We start from the raw sequence: 16,278 nt of genomic DNA on the forward strand, positions 1-16,278 counted from the left end.
CCATACACTTTGAAGGTGGAAGCAAGTTTGTGGGTCCAAATGGAAAATGCGAATGATAGGTAGCCTACTTTATTTATTGCTAATGCCTCGTTTATAAAACTGCTTGCCATTGTAGACCTATTTAGGTAGCAAATAGCTAAGTTGTAGGCTAGGCTATCCATATGCATGCGGTAACTAGCTGTTACAAACACTAATCATATGATTAAAGGAACAGTATGTAAGATTGTGGCCAAAACTGGTACTGCAATCACTTTCAAATTACTGTAGAGCGGTGTATCCCCTCCCCCTTGACTAGCAGAGCTGGCAACCTGGATGCCGAAACACTACTGACTTCGTGATTAGTAGACAGGTGGAGGGTGGCGCATCAGGCCAAAACACAACAAGACAACATCAACATCAGTTGAGGGCTGCAACTTCATATATAAGTATTTGAAATGAACATGATTTCTTAATGTCTAGTGACATATCAGGGCCATTTTATGATTAATTGAAATACATTTTTTACATACGGTTCCTTTAAGTGAAGCATTAAACAGTTCAATGGCCGTGGGGACAAAATGACTTCCTCAGTCTGTCTGTTGTGCAAGGCAGTGAGCGAAGTCTCCAGCTGATCAAGCTCTTCTGCTTTGTAATAGTGCTGTGGAGTGGATGACACTCATTGTCCAAAATGTTGATCAGTTCGTTCAGGGTCCTTTTGTCAGATATTGAAGTGATGCTCTCAAGTTCAGCTCCCACTACAGAGCCAGCTTTATATTTATATAAAAATATACAGGATTGTATCAAAGTGTACAGTATGATGACACAGTACAAATATTTACAGATGCATCCAAAAAAACAGCAGGTAAAACAGTTGTGGCTGTATACATTCCTAAATGTCATAATACTGGGTTTGAAGAAGTGAAGCCATATAAATCTGTTTTCTGTTCAGACTCTCTTCCTATAGCATCCAAATCTGGAAATCTGCATGCAGACAGGATCTTTTAGATGAAGTTCATCAGATGATTTTCAGGATATCTCAACAGAATCTATAATTACAGTTCACTTGGGTTCCAGCGCACACAGGTAGCCTATTGAGGGCAATGAGAAGGCAGACAAGTTGGCAAAAGAAGCACTTAAAGCAGAACTAGAAGTACAGGTTCATGAAACATGAGACAGGAATGTGCCCATATTGTACGGAAACAAAAACCGTGAAGCATACTTCTGACATGCAGTAGGTGTAACGACCCTCTCTAGTGCAGGTGTTAATTGTGATGATAATGTATGACTCCACACGAACTCTTCTCACTGTTTTTATTTCTCTGCATTCACAAATAAAACAAAGAATCCACTGAGATTAGACGATGACGACTGCATACCCACATCTCCAGCAGACTAGTTCTGACTGGCTAGCATTGTCTATGCTATTCCTGAACATAGATAAAATAATGCATAGCTTGTTCAATTCAGTTTAAACAAACATAAAATCATGCAGAAGAAACAACATACAGAGTTGGCACACGTTTCACTACACATCGTATAGTTTTTTTCCATTGAATTCACAACAAGCATTGATTCATTAACAGTATAAACAACGTACCTGCATTCACAAATAAAACAAAGAATCCACTGAGATTAGACGATGACGACTGCATACCCAAATCTACAGTATAAACGTAAAAGGAAATCAAGAAATTGCAAGTGTTTTCTTCATAAAGCTAGCTAACATAACGTGGCTGCCGCCAAAAAGACGTAACCCACAATAGCTCGATTAGATACCATCTTAGACAACACTCTAGCATTACTTGCAGAAATTATCTATTAATACAACTTATGTATATACGTATTTGAACCAGTGTGGAAGACAAACATGTTATTTTATATTAAAACACAAAATTATTCACGGATCACTCTCTATGCACAGCTTACCTCCAGCAGACTAGTTCTGACTGGAGTACGGGAAGCGCAAATGCTCAAAATATTGAAATGCAAAGTAGAAATGAAAATACAATTGCAGTCGCAATGTCTCATGTTTTAAACTCATGTGAATGGGTACGACATATGAAAATATTTTAAACATATAAAAACCAGTGTATATAAAAATAGAGATTACAATAACAATGTAATATCATAATTTTGAAAGTGAGGTTCTTTATGTAAGTGAGGTTATTTTCAACTCTGTTACATAGGCCTACTCTGAGGATAACAGAGAACTCTGTTACTCTGAGCAACCTAGTTCTACCTGGAACGCAGTCTACAACCAAAGCAGTGATAGAGTTTCTAAAAGAAACACAACTAGTAAGAAGACTTTAGCCGTTTTTTACTTATTTATTTATTTATTAATTATTATTATTATTATTATTATTATTATTATTGCACAAAGAGTGCATGCTGCCAATACAATTCACTGAAGAAGAAGGAGAAGACCATAGACAGTAAAGACGCAGACCACATTCTTTCAATCTTGTAGCACCCTTTTACTGTCTATGGTAGCACCGCCCTCAACAAATGCATTGACACTTCCGGGATTTTGTCTGTGCGGAAGCGGTGGTTCTGTGCTTAGCAATAGACATGGTCCAGGAAGGATACATATGTCATAAACTCTGAATATCGTTTCGTATGAATAGTTATGTTAATTGTCGAGGTGCCGACACATTGAATGATCAGTAGGATGACTTATTTAGCAGAGTGGGACTGAACATTCTAGTGAGCTAGCGAGAGCTGCAGTGCAATGCAAAGCAAAGCATAGTGAACAAGGTAATGTTGTTGTGAAGGGAATTTAGCTTCTAACTAACTAGCTAATTCATTACAAAGCGGATAATGATGGTTGGTGACTCGCTGTGAATAAGTGAAGTCCATAGTATAAAAGAGGAAAGCATGGCGTTTTCAGGGCAAAAAGCCCTCTCTCAACTGATGAGAATGCACACGTTGCTGAGTTTTGCACTTGTGATGCGGCTACTGCTGGTCGGGTTTGGGATTTATCAGGACAGAACAATGATCGTGAAATACACAGATATCGATTACCATGTGTTTACAGATGCGTCAAGATACCTCACTCAGGTAGGCACGAAAGAGTACTGTAAAAGCCTTGAGCTGAGTTTTTTATGCCTTACCACTTACTGTCTGGTCAGGTTGAATTGTGGATTCTCTCTCTCTCTCTCTCTCTCTCTCTCTCTCTCTCTCTCTCTCTCTCTCTCTCTCTCTCTCTCTCTCAAACACACATACACACACCACACCATTGTCAAGATCACGTTCATGGATTACAGGAAAAGGTAAGGAAGGGACACGTAACTGACTTAAACTAGTGAGTTGTGTTTAAAATGTTCAATCAAAAAACAAGCAAATCCTCTTTCACTCTTTCAAACTGATGTTTATCTAGTATAGTATAGTATATATACTCTTTTGATCCCGTGAGGGAAATTTGGTCTCTGCATTTATCCCAATCCGTGAATTAGTGAAACACACTCAGCACACATTGAACACACAGTGAGGTGAAGTACTAATCCCGACGCAGTGAGCTGCCTGCTACAGCGGCGCTCGGGGAGCAGTGAGGGGTTAGGTGCCTTGCTCAAGGGCACTTCAGCCGTTCCTACTGGTCGGGGTTCGAACTGGCAACCCTCCGGTTACAAGTCCGAAGCCCTAACCAGTGGGCCACGGCTGCCCCGTAATCTGCTGCCAGAATTCCAGTTATTGCTGATTATTGTGTACATTTTAGTTGCTCTTCAATGCATGCTTAATTTCCCTTCTTAAATAAAACAATGCATGCTTAATTTCCCTTCTTAGATAAAACAATTGCAAAAGGGTTCTCAACTAGAGACCTACTGATTTGGGTTTTTCTAAAGCCGATGCCGATACCGATTTTTAGCGGTCGGAGTCAGCCGATGTGACCTGCCGATTTTTTTGGCCGATTTTTAGGGCCGATATGCTATCGTATTATCCTTAATTGGCATGCTAAAAATCATACTAGTAAGAGGAGGCACAACACTTGTAAACATATGTTCTATATACTATATATTTATGTATATAGTAGAAATATTATGTAGGCTATTATATAAAAATGATGATAAATGATAAATAACATGTTCTATATATACACTATATATTTATGTATGTAGTAGAAATATTATGTAGGCTATTATATAAAAATGACTGTAGGGGCCTACTCATTAACAAATGTATGACTTCTTGCAGTCTTTTAGTCTATTAATTATTCATTTTAATATGTTTAACAGAGTGCAAGAAGACTTCCATGATGTGACAACTTCAGATAGTTACTTCAAAATGGCAAAATACATGTTCAGGTTATACAGTTTCACTGTGGAAACATCGCGAAAACAAATTGACATGATGGGATGACAATGTTTTAAAACGTTCACTTGTTATTTGTGAGTCCTCTTTTTCCTCAATCATTTCACTTAGATTGTCCGTTACTTAAGTTTAGATCGTAACATAGCAGTCACCGGTGTTGAGGGCGGGGGCTTGCATAGTCAGCGCATTCCCAACGCACTCGTAGCCACAACGCTAAGCAACTTTCATTTCTTCTTCAACTCCGATGCAGTTGAAAACGAATGGACATGGGATGACGGTGTTATAAAGCGTTCACATGTTAAGATTTGCGTCCTCTTTTTGTTAATTTTTCACTTAGATTGTCCGTTACTATAGTTTAGATCGAAACATCACGCTGGTCACCAGGGGTGTGTTTCTCGACAGTGTCGTTGCCAAGTTAGCAACTTACTTGGTTGCAATGCAATTTCCCATAGGCAACCTACTAAATTGCTAACTGGTTAGCAACAATGCTTTCGAGAAACGGGGTCCAGCATTGAGGGGGCTTGCCGGCGCATTCCTAACGCACTTTCGGTAAATGAAGCACAGATTACAACCATAAGAGAAAATATACGACTTTGGGACACTGGAATGTAAAAATTGATGCCTTAGACAGTCTTGCTCCTTCTTGAAACCAAAGATTTTCTTAGTTCTAAATAGACCGTCTCTTTTAAAACCTCGCGCTGTGTTCCAAGTAGCTGCCCGCAGATGTGCCTGACTTAAAATCGGCGCGGCCAAATAAGAAAATCGGCCGATTAATTAAAAAATAGCAAAAATCGGCTGGCCGATCGATCGGTCGGTCTCTATTCTCAACTATTGTAGAAAGAAATGGCTGATCTTTAGTGCAATATCTACATTGCCCATTATCAGCAACCATTCATCCAATGTTCAAAAGGCACATTCTGCTTACTAATCTGATATGACCGGCGTTCTATACATTACCCCTTATGTAATCAATGTGACCGGTGTTCTATACATTACCCCTTATGTAATCAATGTGTTACAGTCGTCTCTTTGCTTTGCCCCTCTGTGTGCCTACAGGGTGAGTCTCCGTACAACAGGTCCACTTATCGCTACACTCCCCTTCTAGCCTGGATGCTGACCCCCAACATCTACCTGACGTTCGTCTTCGGGAAGCTGCTGTTCGTGGCGTGCGACGTGCTAACGGGCGTGCTCATCCAGCGGCTGCTCCTGCTGCGCGGCCTCTCGACGGAGGCGGCCGGCCTCCACAGTGCCCTCTGGCTGCTGAACCCGCTCCCCGCGGGCGTGTCCACGCGCGGGAACGCCGAGTCCCTGCTGTCGGCGCTGGTGCTGGGGACGTTGTTGTGTCTGGAGCGGAGACGGACGCTGGCCGCCGCCCTGCTCTACGGACTGGCCGTGCACATGAAGATCTACCCGGTGACGTACGCGCTGCCCATCGCCCTGTCCCTGCAGGCGAGGGAGCCGGGAGGGGGCCCGTCCGGCGGGAAGAGGAGCGGGACGCTCTGGCCGTTTGTCCGCAGGCTGTTGAACAGAGACCTCCTGATGTTCGCCTTCGTCTCTGGAGGGCTTTTCTGTGGACTCACTCTAGTGTTCTATCGCATGTGAGTTTTCAGAATTGCTCTTATCTTGAAAAAACGAATCATTTTTTATACCCTTGATATATAATGTACCCATCTATTTTGGGCACTTGTAAAATTGAGCCCTTGACACCCTGGTCTATAGTGACGGTGTGCTTGCTTGTCCCTGGTTTATTCTGACCGTGTGCGTGTGTGTGTGTGTGCTTGCCTGTCCGTTTGATTGACGGTGTGCTTGCCTGTCTGCATTGTGTGCGTGTTGCGTGTGTGTGTCCGTGTGTGTGTGTGTGTGGGCATGTGGGGGGGGGGGGGTGCTTCCCTGTGTGTGTGTGTGCAGTGGTTGGTTCAGTGTTCAGCTGTAACTGTGGATGCAGTGTATTCGCAGAGCTGATCCCTCTCAGTGTTCACACCTGAGTCTACAGGTGACTCTGTTAGTCTCCGCTCCTGACGTGAGTCTATCTGTGGGCAGGTACGGCTGGGAATTCCTCCACGAGACCTACCTGTACCACCTGACGTTAGTCTTTTACTCTTACTGTTAGTCTCCGCTCCTGACGTGAGTCTTCCTGTGGGCAGGTACGGCTGGGAATTCCTCCACGAGACCTACCTGTACCACCTGACGTTAGTCTCTTACTCTTACTGTTAGTCTCTGCTCCTGACGTGAGTCTTCCTGTGGGCAGGTACGGCTGGGAATTCCTCCACGAGACCTACCTGTACCACCTGACCCGGCGCGACATCCGGCACAACTTCTCGCCGTACTTCTACCTGCTGTACCTGACGGCGGAGAGCGCATGGAGCCCGGCGCTGGGCGTAGCTGCCTTCCTGCCCCAGGCCGCGCTGCTGCTCCTGACCTCGCTGGCCTTCCACGCTGACCTGGTCCTCTGCTGCTTCCTCAACACCGCCATCTTCGTCACCTTCAACAAAGTCTGCACCTCGCAGGTCTGCACACCCCACACACACCTACCACAGACACAGAAGCAGAGCTGGGCAGGCCATGGCAACACCGTCTGGTTGAGATCTGATGTAAAGATAGAGCGAAGCAAATAATGGCAGTTAATAGCCTATTATCTTATTTTGTGGAAATCGTGAGTTAGAATGTTTGTTGTCAGCACTTTTGATCTTTTGAATGACTCATCATTTTTGTTGACTGTTAAAGGAACCGTATGTAAGAAATGTATTTCAATTAATCATAAAATGGCCCTGATATGTCACTAGACATCATGTTCATTTCAAATACTTATATCACTGACAACAGTAGTCCGGCCAGGATATTGTCATTTAAAAAGTGAAGTTGCAGCCCTCAACTTATGTTGCAGCCCTCTACTGATGTCGATGTTGTGTTTTGTCATGTCATGTTGTGTTTTGGCCTGATGCGCCACCCTCCACCTATCTACTAATCACAAAGTCAGTAGTGTTTCAGCATCTGGGTTGGCAACCTCGAGTCAGGAGGAGGGGGAGGGGATACACCGCTCTACAGTAATTTGAAAGTGATTGCAGTACCAGTTTTGGCCACAATCTTACATATGGTTCCTTTAACATTCAGTTTGTAGCATAAGAAAGTCACAAACGTTTGGCTGACATGGTAGCCTATGGGATTCATTTATCATTGTTAATTACATTGCCAAATATAGGCTGGGACAAAAACATTTGTCTTTGCTACAGCGTAACTTAATAAAGAATTTTATCTTAACGAAAAAACAGAAGGGTCATTCCACGTCAATTCAACCAGGGCCCACGCACTTAGGTCTCAAAAAATTCTGAAAAAATTACCAGGTGTACCCATGTTACCCAGGAGACACACTGTAAAATTACTCTTATGTAAGATCAATACTTTCCAAGATACAGCCAGTTTCACAGGGGGAGGGGGGTGTTGATTTTGTTCGGCCTCTTTTTTTTGTCAAAGTTCACAAGCCCACAGCGCAAGAACTAAACCATGTAGGAGGCTCAAATTGTGCATGCTGGTACATAAATAGGAATAGTATTTAGCAAAATCATCACATTTGGTCTGGATAATCCTGCATGGTCATAGATGTCCCTCAAAGTTCATACAAATTTTATTGGAGTTTTAAGCCTTCAGAAGACATATTTGTACTCAACATAGGCTCTTGATTTCCAACTTTAAAACGTCCGGTCAGTACCGGTGTAAGTTGGTCGCGAAGATGACGTCAGGTGGGCGTGTCGTTCGTCCAATTGGATTGAACAGAAAGCGAAACAAAATTTTCACAGGTCACAAATTTGATCCGAACGCCACGAAACTTGACGTACATTATCCTTGGACCAAGCCCCACAAAAGTTACCAGAAGGATTTTTGATTTTCGAAAGCGTTTGCCCGTCACAGCCAAACAAAATCGGTGGCGAAGCTCCGAAACAGGAAGTCGTCCATATCTCAGGAACACTGTCACATATCGATACCAAATTTTGTATTTGAACTCGGGACTCCAATGTGAGGGTGCATAAGCTAAAAAAAAAGAAAACATTCCAAAAGTTTCCAACATTTGGCAAACCACCCACCCGTATTTGGTAACTATCACCTTTCACATTTGCAGTTGTACTACTACCACAATGCCTTCCAAGTATGCACAATGTCTCTGGGCAGCCTTGCCCAATCATGAAATCCTTGCTCAGCCATGGGATAGTATGGACTTACGAACTGAAATAGTAAGGAGAACATTAGCTATTTATTGCTGACGTAGTACAGTTATTTTTACATTGACGGTATTCAAAATAAATGTTTCATTATTGTTAAATATCATGATGGGAGAGTATTATTAAAAATATAAAAATTCATATGTTTACGGGCATTTAGGTTTTACTGTGTTGTTTTGTTGTGAAGACATGCAAGGCATTCTGGGCCATGTAATAGGCAAACAGTGGTCGGCAGCGTTAACTTGATTTCCATAGGCCTACGTATTAATATGAATAGGTGTTTCTGTAAACCTAGGGACAATAAACAGCCATCTCTGTTACAAAAACGACCTGACCTGGCTCACTGAAGTTACAAAAACGACCTGACTTGGCTCACTGAAGAGGAAACTATGATAAAAAGATTGTTTTCCTCAAAGCATGGAGTTGACGACACAAGCAAGAAACGTCACGTTAATGTTAAATACATCTGAACGCTAGGTGGCAACGTTGTATTACGTTTCACATACATACGGTGACATCATTAGAATTATGTGAGCTTCACAAGTAAGGAAGGTGCAAATATTATGTAATTTATAATGGGAAATTATTGGAAATGTTATTTCTTGTTTATTCTAATTGCAAACCACACACATCCATTCGGAATCACACGTACACATTTAATACTGAAAGACTGTCATTTCGTTTATATGATGTTGCCTAGCAACGCAGCCTTCAGAGCAAAGATTCTAGAACAGGGCTTCAGAGAGACACGTTTTAAGTTTGTGGCAAAGAACCTAAAATATCGGTTTCCATGTGTATGTGCTGGATGGTGTGCGTCCTTTATGAAAGTAAGTGTTTTATACAGTTAACGTTACAGACATAATGAGTCATGTTGTAGTGGTCAACATAAATGTGCCCCTTCTGTTATTAGAATGCTAAGCAGAGATTTAGTATCATTAATTTCTTGTGTGGCTAGCTATAGGGAGGAGATGTATGTTGCTAATTGGGATTTATGTTGTTTAGCGTAATGCCATGGTCATTTGATATGAGATGCTTGCACTCGTAACTTAGTCACTTGTAACTTTAGGACTGCTATTTAGCACTTTAGCCCTAAAAGTAGCACCTAAGTCTGTGACAGCTTAAAAGAAGTGGCGAGGACTCCTAACTCCTAACGCAATATTTTGAAATGCGTCTACTATTGTCTACAGGAGCTTCCAATCGCGAGGGAACTTGCATTGTAGGCATAACTAAGGGATGCAATAACACCACCAACAACCAAAACTAGCCTATTCATTGTCATCGTGTACATTAAATGTAACGTTTCATGTGAATCAAATTAAAATGTTTCCTTTGCAAACATAGGCATAGGCATATGGTGACCGATTAATTTAATAATGCTGCTGTGTGAATCACGGTAAGTGTGAATGAAGTGGCCACTTCTTAATGGGACCCACTGTATGGAAGTGGGCTAAGTAAAATAGAGATGTTTCAAATAAGATAAGGTTAATCAGAATTCTATGATATGCCCGCTTGACAACGGCAGAGATAGAACTGGCCTTTGGCCATAGCAACCATCCATTTAGAACGATTGGCCTTCATAGCAACCAAAGATCTGAGCTGTGTTGCAATGTGAGGCAAAGTATAGAAAGGTGATGAAATATACAGAGACAGGTCAAGAAATATAGTGCAATGTAGACAGTAGTATACAGTTGATTTACAGACGGTGGTTTAGAGTAATATGAAGTATTCCTTTATTCTGAGATACATCTGAGATAGGCTACATCAATAGGCTCTCAAAACAACCCCAGGCTCACAAAACAATCCCAAACAGACATAAGGGGCTGTATTTTGGGCTCCAGCGCATGGCGTAAAGCTCGTTATTCACCCGCGCAAAGCTTAATTCGCTATTTTGCACATTAATTTTTTTTAACATTGCGCCCAGGGGTTTGGCAATTAACAACCTAGGGGGGGACTAGCGCGTTGTCTAAAAAATCGCTATCATACACCACATAAACCTGGTCAGAAGTCAATGGCGAGTTGTTCATATGTTATTTTAAGAGCGCATGTCAACAGTCATATTGGCAGGTGCACGCACCATCCTTCTATCATTCATGAACGCACACCAGCGCACGTCCATGCAAAGCATTACAAATGGCACGATTACAATGGGAAACATAGTTAGAATAAAGATATTACGAAATACTGTACATCTCATGATGAGTAGTTATTCACCATCATTTGCAAATTGGTAATGACGGTTAAAAGTGATTAGGGGAGAGGCGAGAGACACCTATGGAGCACAGCTGAAGACGCACTGTCACGAGATATAAGCAACTCCTCTGCAGGATAAATGTTGTTTTATTCAGTCATTTGAGCAATATTAGGGTAAGTGTTTGCTTTTTCCAGCCTATGTTTTCGATGGTAACCCATTGTTGTCACTCGTCAAAAGTCTATTCAAATTTAGTAGGATGTCCAGTTCACATTGGGAGGGGTTTTGTTATCAAAAGTGGAGCGCATGGCGTAACAAGGTGTTCCTAGGTCTTTTAATCAGTCATATGGGTGTGTTTGGGGCGTAACATCATTTTAAACCAATGAGAATGACATCTGTCATTCCCTTTAGCGGCGCAAAGCGCGATATGTCAAATAAATGCATCGGTATTTTGGCATTCAACGGCGCATTTGAAGGAGGCTAGCCTACTGCAGTTGCAGCGGCAAGAAAGGCATGCGAGAAAGAGGCAAGTCTATTAAATTTGAAAGTAAAATTGAAAACAGAAATATGTCTTTACAAAGACAAAGCAATTTACTAAAATGGAACACTGAGATAGCCTTTAAAAAGGCTGTTGTGGTCAACTTGAAAACTGTCGAAATAGACCTCTCCAGAATAAGTCCCGCCTCCGTAACTTCCGTATCCATCCAACTTCCGGATCCATCCAACTTCCGGTCGTCAAATGTCTATGGGAAATAACATGGCGTTTCGAAAGATCATACCTGTCAAACTCTGTAGGTGACAAAGTAGAAAAAGCTTGTGGGCTGATTGGCCTACACACTTCTGCCATCTAGTTTCCACAGGATTTTTTGATTGTCGGTGCCGTTTAAGTAGTAAACGATTATTAATGCTAACCGGGAGCTAGTTCCGATGTACGCGGGTGAGGGAAGGCGTTAGATCTTGCTCACAACCCAGTCACAACCTAACGTGATGGTCATTTTCACGTGTGATTCATGTGTGGTTTCAGTGGTCTATAAATGTAAATCGTTTACAAGGTTCAGCCTCTTTTCAACATGACTTAACTTTGGTTTGACTGTGCGAGTTTGTTGGCTATGAGATATTTGAAAAAAAAAGAAATTGCAGACGAAGACACTAAAGACATGACGCGATGAGATTTTTTTTCACGAATAACAGATAATGATAAGCAGACTAGGAATCAGAGGCTGAATCGTATTGAGTCGATAGCTTTATTTTGCATGACCTTGATCTGAACGTTTTCAGAATGTATTAACAACCTATCAAACATGATTTCACGCAGGGTTAGTGCCACCTCCGTAGACAGGCTCTGGTGTCACGAACTCCATTTCGGTGAAGACAAACTTTGAAACATTGCCGTTGCTATGCAACCTTGACTGGGGGAGTCGCGGCGTCTGAAGCGTACGTTAGCTTAGTGCTTCTTACTGATATATTTCTACTTTAACGGCACCGACAATCAAAAAACGCAGTGGAAACTAGATGGCAGAAGTGTGTAGGCCAATCGGCCCACCATTTTTTTCTACTTCGCCACCTACAGAAGTAGGTATGGTATTTCGAAACGCCATGTTATTTCCCATAGACATTTGACGCCCGGAAGTTGGATGGATACGGAAGTTACGGAGGCGGGACTTATTCCGGAAAGGTCTATGAACGTGATCAAAGTAGGCTACCAGGCTACAACTTATGCATATTGCACAGTGGTGTGTTTCCGATGTCTGCACTTTCTTAAGTACGTGTGGTGTCCGCGCCTTAAGGTCATCGTTGACATTTCAGATGAATAGTAGTTTCTAATTGGTTGGCGTGAAACTGAATGTGTTTGTGATTTGTTGGTACAGCTGTAGCCCACCCCCTTCCGTATTTTATTTTGTTTAGCCCCATGAGCAGCCAGTGACTGGTCCGTGACACGCCCCCCTTGGGGTGTGTTCGCGCCCCCCAGTTTGAGAATCACTGTCGTAAGGGGTTTCAGCTTTTTTAACTTTAACCCCTGATTATGTACACTACCGGTCAAAAGTTTGGGGTCACTTACTATAAACAATTGCAAAAGGGTTCTCTACTATTGTAGAAAGAAATAGCTGATCTTTACTGCAATATCTACTGCAAGCCCATTATCAGCAACCATTCATCCAATGTTACTAATCAGATATCATTTTAAAAGGCTAACTGAGAAAACATTGGAGAACCCTTTTGCAATTACTGTATGTAAGCACATAATGTAATCTGAAAACTGCTGCCCTGATTAAAAAAAACAATGCAACTGATCTCAGCTGGTATTGTCTATAATGGAGTGGAATGGAAATTTCTAAGTGACCCCTAACTTTTTGACCGGTAGTGTAAGTACAGCATAAGAAAGGTAAGTAGGGTTAAATGTGCAATACTAACCTTTTTGAGGTTAAAACATTTGACTGCATTTGATCTTTATTTTTTCCTGTTTTGGTTTTCAGCATCAGTGCTCTGCTGATGTTTATCTTCTGTTTGTTTGTTTCCCTGTAGTACTTCCTGTTTATGTTCAGTTTGTTTGTTTCCCTGTAGTACTTCCTGTTTATGTTCAGTTTGTTTGTTTCCCTGTAGTACTTCCTATTTATGTTCTGTTTGTTTGTTTCCCTGTAGTACTTCCTGTTTGTGTTTTGTTTGTTTGTTTCCCTGTAGTACTTCCTATTTATGTTCTGTTTGTTTGTTTCCCTGTAGTACTTCCTGTTTGTGTTTTGTTTGTTTGTTTCCCTGTAGTACTTTGTGATGGTCACCATAGTGGCCACACACCGAACGCACTAACTCTCCCTTTTTCATTAAATCATATGTTGATTTGTTATAATTAAATGCTCACACATTTTGATGTCCACATATCCACAGTCATATTCACGCACACTCTACGTTTAGCAACACTACATGGCAACCAAGTAAAAATGCAACACATAGACTTTTTATTTCATACAACATACAGACTTTATTGCTTTGTTCAATGGTACGTGATTGTGTGATTGAGTGCACGCAACTTATGTTCTGTTACTAATTAGTTTAAGTTTGTTATTTAACACATTTTGTTGATTTACCATGCATCATGTTTGTGGCGTTCCTGTTTGAGTGCGGCCGACTCCGGGAGTTGTGTGCGTCATGGTATTTGGTCCGGGCAGACTTCCTGACTGTCGAGACGGAGCGGCACGTTCCGCTGGTTAAAATGATCTATGGCCACATCCATTTCACGTCTTTGCCATGGGGGAAGGAGAAGCCTTTTGTGTTTATTTGTTTGGAGCTTTCTAGTTGGATTCTTTTGTGTTTATTCCCAAATGTCTTTGTGTAGTTTATTTATTGCTAGAATTGTGTGTGGTTATCTTTTTGAATGTTTTGGTAATGTCTGAAAGTTAATTGATTTTGTCGTGTTCCCCTTTTAGTTATTCATGGTCTGGCCAGTCTGTATTTAAGTTCCCCTTTGTCTCCTTTTGTCAGTTCTTGCTGTGTGTTCATGTCGGAGGTTTGCATCGGAGGTTAATGTTTATTCTGTTTAGATACCCATGTTCTGTTTGTTTGTTTCCCTCTAGTTCTTCCTGTTTATGTTTTGTTTGTTTGTTTCCCTCTAGTACTTCCTGTGGTACCTGTGTCTGTTGCCGCTGGTTATTCCCCACCTCACTTTGTCTCTCAAGAAAGGAGTTGGGATGCTGGCGCTCTGGTTTGCTGGACAGGTATCTTTAGACATGCCATAAATCAACATATCATTTGAATGAAAAATGTCTTTCATTTTCTTTTATTGTATAGACTTGCTTGTGTATCAGGAAGTTCTTTATTTATATAGCGTGACGCTCTCACTTTGTCTTTCTCTTTCTGTTTCCACGACGACAGGCCATTTGGCTGGCTCCAGCGTACTACCTGGAGTTTGAGGGATGCGACGCGTTCCTCCTCATCTGGCTCGCTGGACTGCTCTTCCTCAGTATCAACACTTACATCATGGTCACAATCATCTCCCATTACAGGCCACTGTCTATCAAGAAGAGGCCCAAAACGGACTGAATTGTCAGAGAAAAAGATGTTTGGTTGGAGTTGTCACTACATAGAGAGAAACGGACGTTTGGTGCTCGGACTGAGTTGTCACCACATGCAAAGAAACAGACCTTTGGTTCTGTGTTTGTTCCCTTGTGGGCCTGTGCCTTTTGTGGTGCTCCGCAGATCTAAAAATGGAGTGGCTTACACATTTGGCTGCAAACAACTAGGTCATGCCCTCGATGACCCTGATGGTGCAGTACAAGGAATAACCAGTAGATGGCACACTGTTCACAAGAGTGAGGCTATTCATGCACTTATTAGTACATTCAGGATGTAAACAATAACATCACGGAGAGGGAAGACAACAAGCAGCAGTGTGCATGGACTTGCGTGTTGTTCCGGCTCAAAACTCTTCTCTGTTTCTCTCTGTACATTGGGCCCGGTGTAAAACTGGCTGAATAACCTCTTTGAGATGTTCTGATAGAGATGAACGGAATGGCGTGGACATGAGGGGATGATGGGTCTGAACAGAAGGATATTAAGGTGTTCTGCTGGAGAGAGAACGTGTGTGTTGAAGAGAGAGGGGCCCTAGAGATGCAGGGCTGAAAGAAATCCAAAATACATTTTAGCACCAAATATATTTAACCACATAAACTGAGTTAGTCAGATGAAGGCCCTTCGTCAGATCAAGCTCTTGACTACTGCCCCTTAAAGTGCTGTTCCGGAAGCGTCCACTAAGGGGCAGTGGCTGCCCAGTGAAGGTCTTGAGCAGAGCTGCATATCCTTGCATGCCCTCCGGGGTACTCGGGGCAGTACAGCGTGAGGGCAACTCCAAACAAACAGTAATGGAGACTGCTTCTGCTGCTTTTCTGCCCCGCTGGAGGTTAGGACCAGATAAGTCCCTCTATTTTGGGCGGCCAGTTGGAGCGGTCCAGAGGAATCATCTCCTCTAGAGTCGACTTGTGCAACCTTTTGACCCAAAACTCTGTACGCGCCTGGGTGCCCTGCTGTAAAGAAAAGGTCTTGGGGGAAATAAATCATAGGGACTGGTCTCTGTGGACGTATTCTTTTGTGTGTGTGTGTGTGTGTGTGTGTGTTGGGGGAATTGCACTTGCACTACATTTAGTGCGCATCCATGTATGTGTGTACACATATTTATTTATTTATTTCTGTGCAGTATTTGAGTCATTGTGATGCGCTCTGTGGCCTCTCCAGATACGGCCCAGATACGGCCCAGATACAGCCCAGCACTCTGTCCCCCTACACTACAGTCCTTCCGCTCTCTGTGTCCAGAGCGAGGAGTACAGGCCTTATGTTTTGATGAATTCTTCCTTTCACGGCCTTAGTGGCTAACTGTAGCTTAAAGCAACACCAAAGAGTTTGTTGTACCTTAAAATAATGTTTCCAAAATTGTTTCCGTGGTTCATCAGCTCCTAACAGGGTGAACGACATTTCTGCTTCGCGGCCCTCTATCGGCTATAAACGCACTATGTAAGTTTGCCAGATCGGGTAGCGGGTTTGTAGTTCGATGGAATGAGACATAAGAAACTACACATTTGACTTGCATGATGTCGCAATACATAATAC

The 16,278-nt window shown here is 42.3% G+C and overlaps 1 protein-coding gene and 1 long non-coding RNA gene across 3 annotated transcripts; one reads left to right on the top strand and one right to left on the bottom strand.

The window, feature by feature from the left end:
- Nucleotides 1-775: 775 nt before the first annotated feature.
- LOC121687986 lies at nt 776-2,034 on the bottom strand. Its single transcript, XR_006024471.1, has 3 exons — nt 1,906-2,034; nt 1,577-1,639; nt 776-1,298 (listed from the first exon to the last, which is right to left on the bottom strand). It is a non-coding gene; the product is annotated as an uncharacterized LOC121687986 (long non-coding RNA).
- Nucleotides 2,035-2,504: 470 nt separating this feature from the next.
- Nucleotides 2,505-15,743, top strand: pigm (phosphatidylinositol glycan anchor biosynthesis, class M). Of its 2 annotated transcripts, none has more exons than XM_042067217.1 (5): nt 2,505-3,036; nt 5,341-5,882; nt 6,533-6,791; nt 14,292-14,393; nt 14,551-15,743. In XM_042067217.1, the coding sequence occupies exons 1-5, from the start codon at nt 2,854-2,856 to the stop codon at nt 14,716-14,718; spliced, it is 1,254 nt and encodes a 417-aa protein (XP_041923151.1). In that variant the 5' UTR covers nt 2,505-2,853; the 3' UTR covers nt 14,719-15,743. The 2 variants fall into 2 exon arrangements, with proteins under 2 accessions (XP_041923151.1, XP_041923152.1); XM_042067218.1 differs by having other exon boundaries at nt 2,505-2,733.
- The last annotated feature ends 535 nt before the right edge of the window (nt 15,744-16,278 follow it).

This window comes from Alosa sapidissima, chromosome 17 (assembly GCF_018492685.1).
Source record: "Alosa sapidissima isolate fAloSap1 chromosome 17, fAloSap1.pri, whole genome shotgun sequence".
Classification (NCBI taxonomy): Eukaryota; Metazoa; Chordata; class Actinopteri; order Clupeiformes; family Clupeidae; genus Alosa; species Alosa sapidissima.

Excerpts from the sequence above, each read along its gene's own strand:
- pigm (XM_042067217.1), top strand. The coding sequence starts at position 2,854 with ATGGCGTTTTCAGGGCAAAAAGCCCTCTCTCAACTGATGAGAATGCAC. Across the intron at positions 3,037-5,340 it reads CGTCAAGATACCTCACTCAG|GGTGAGTCTCCGTACAACAG; the intron begins GTAGGCACGAAA and ends GTGTGCCTACAG. Across the intron at positions 14,394-14,550 it reads CGCTCTGGTTTGCTGGACAG|GCCATTTGGCTGGCTCCAGC; the intron begins GTATCTTTAGAC and ends CCACGACGACAG.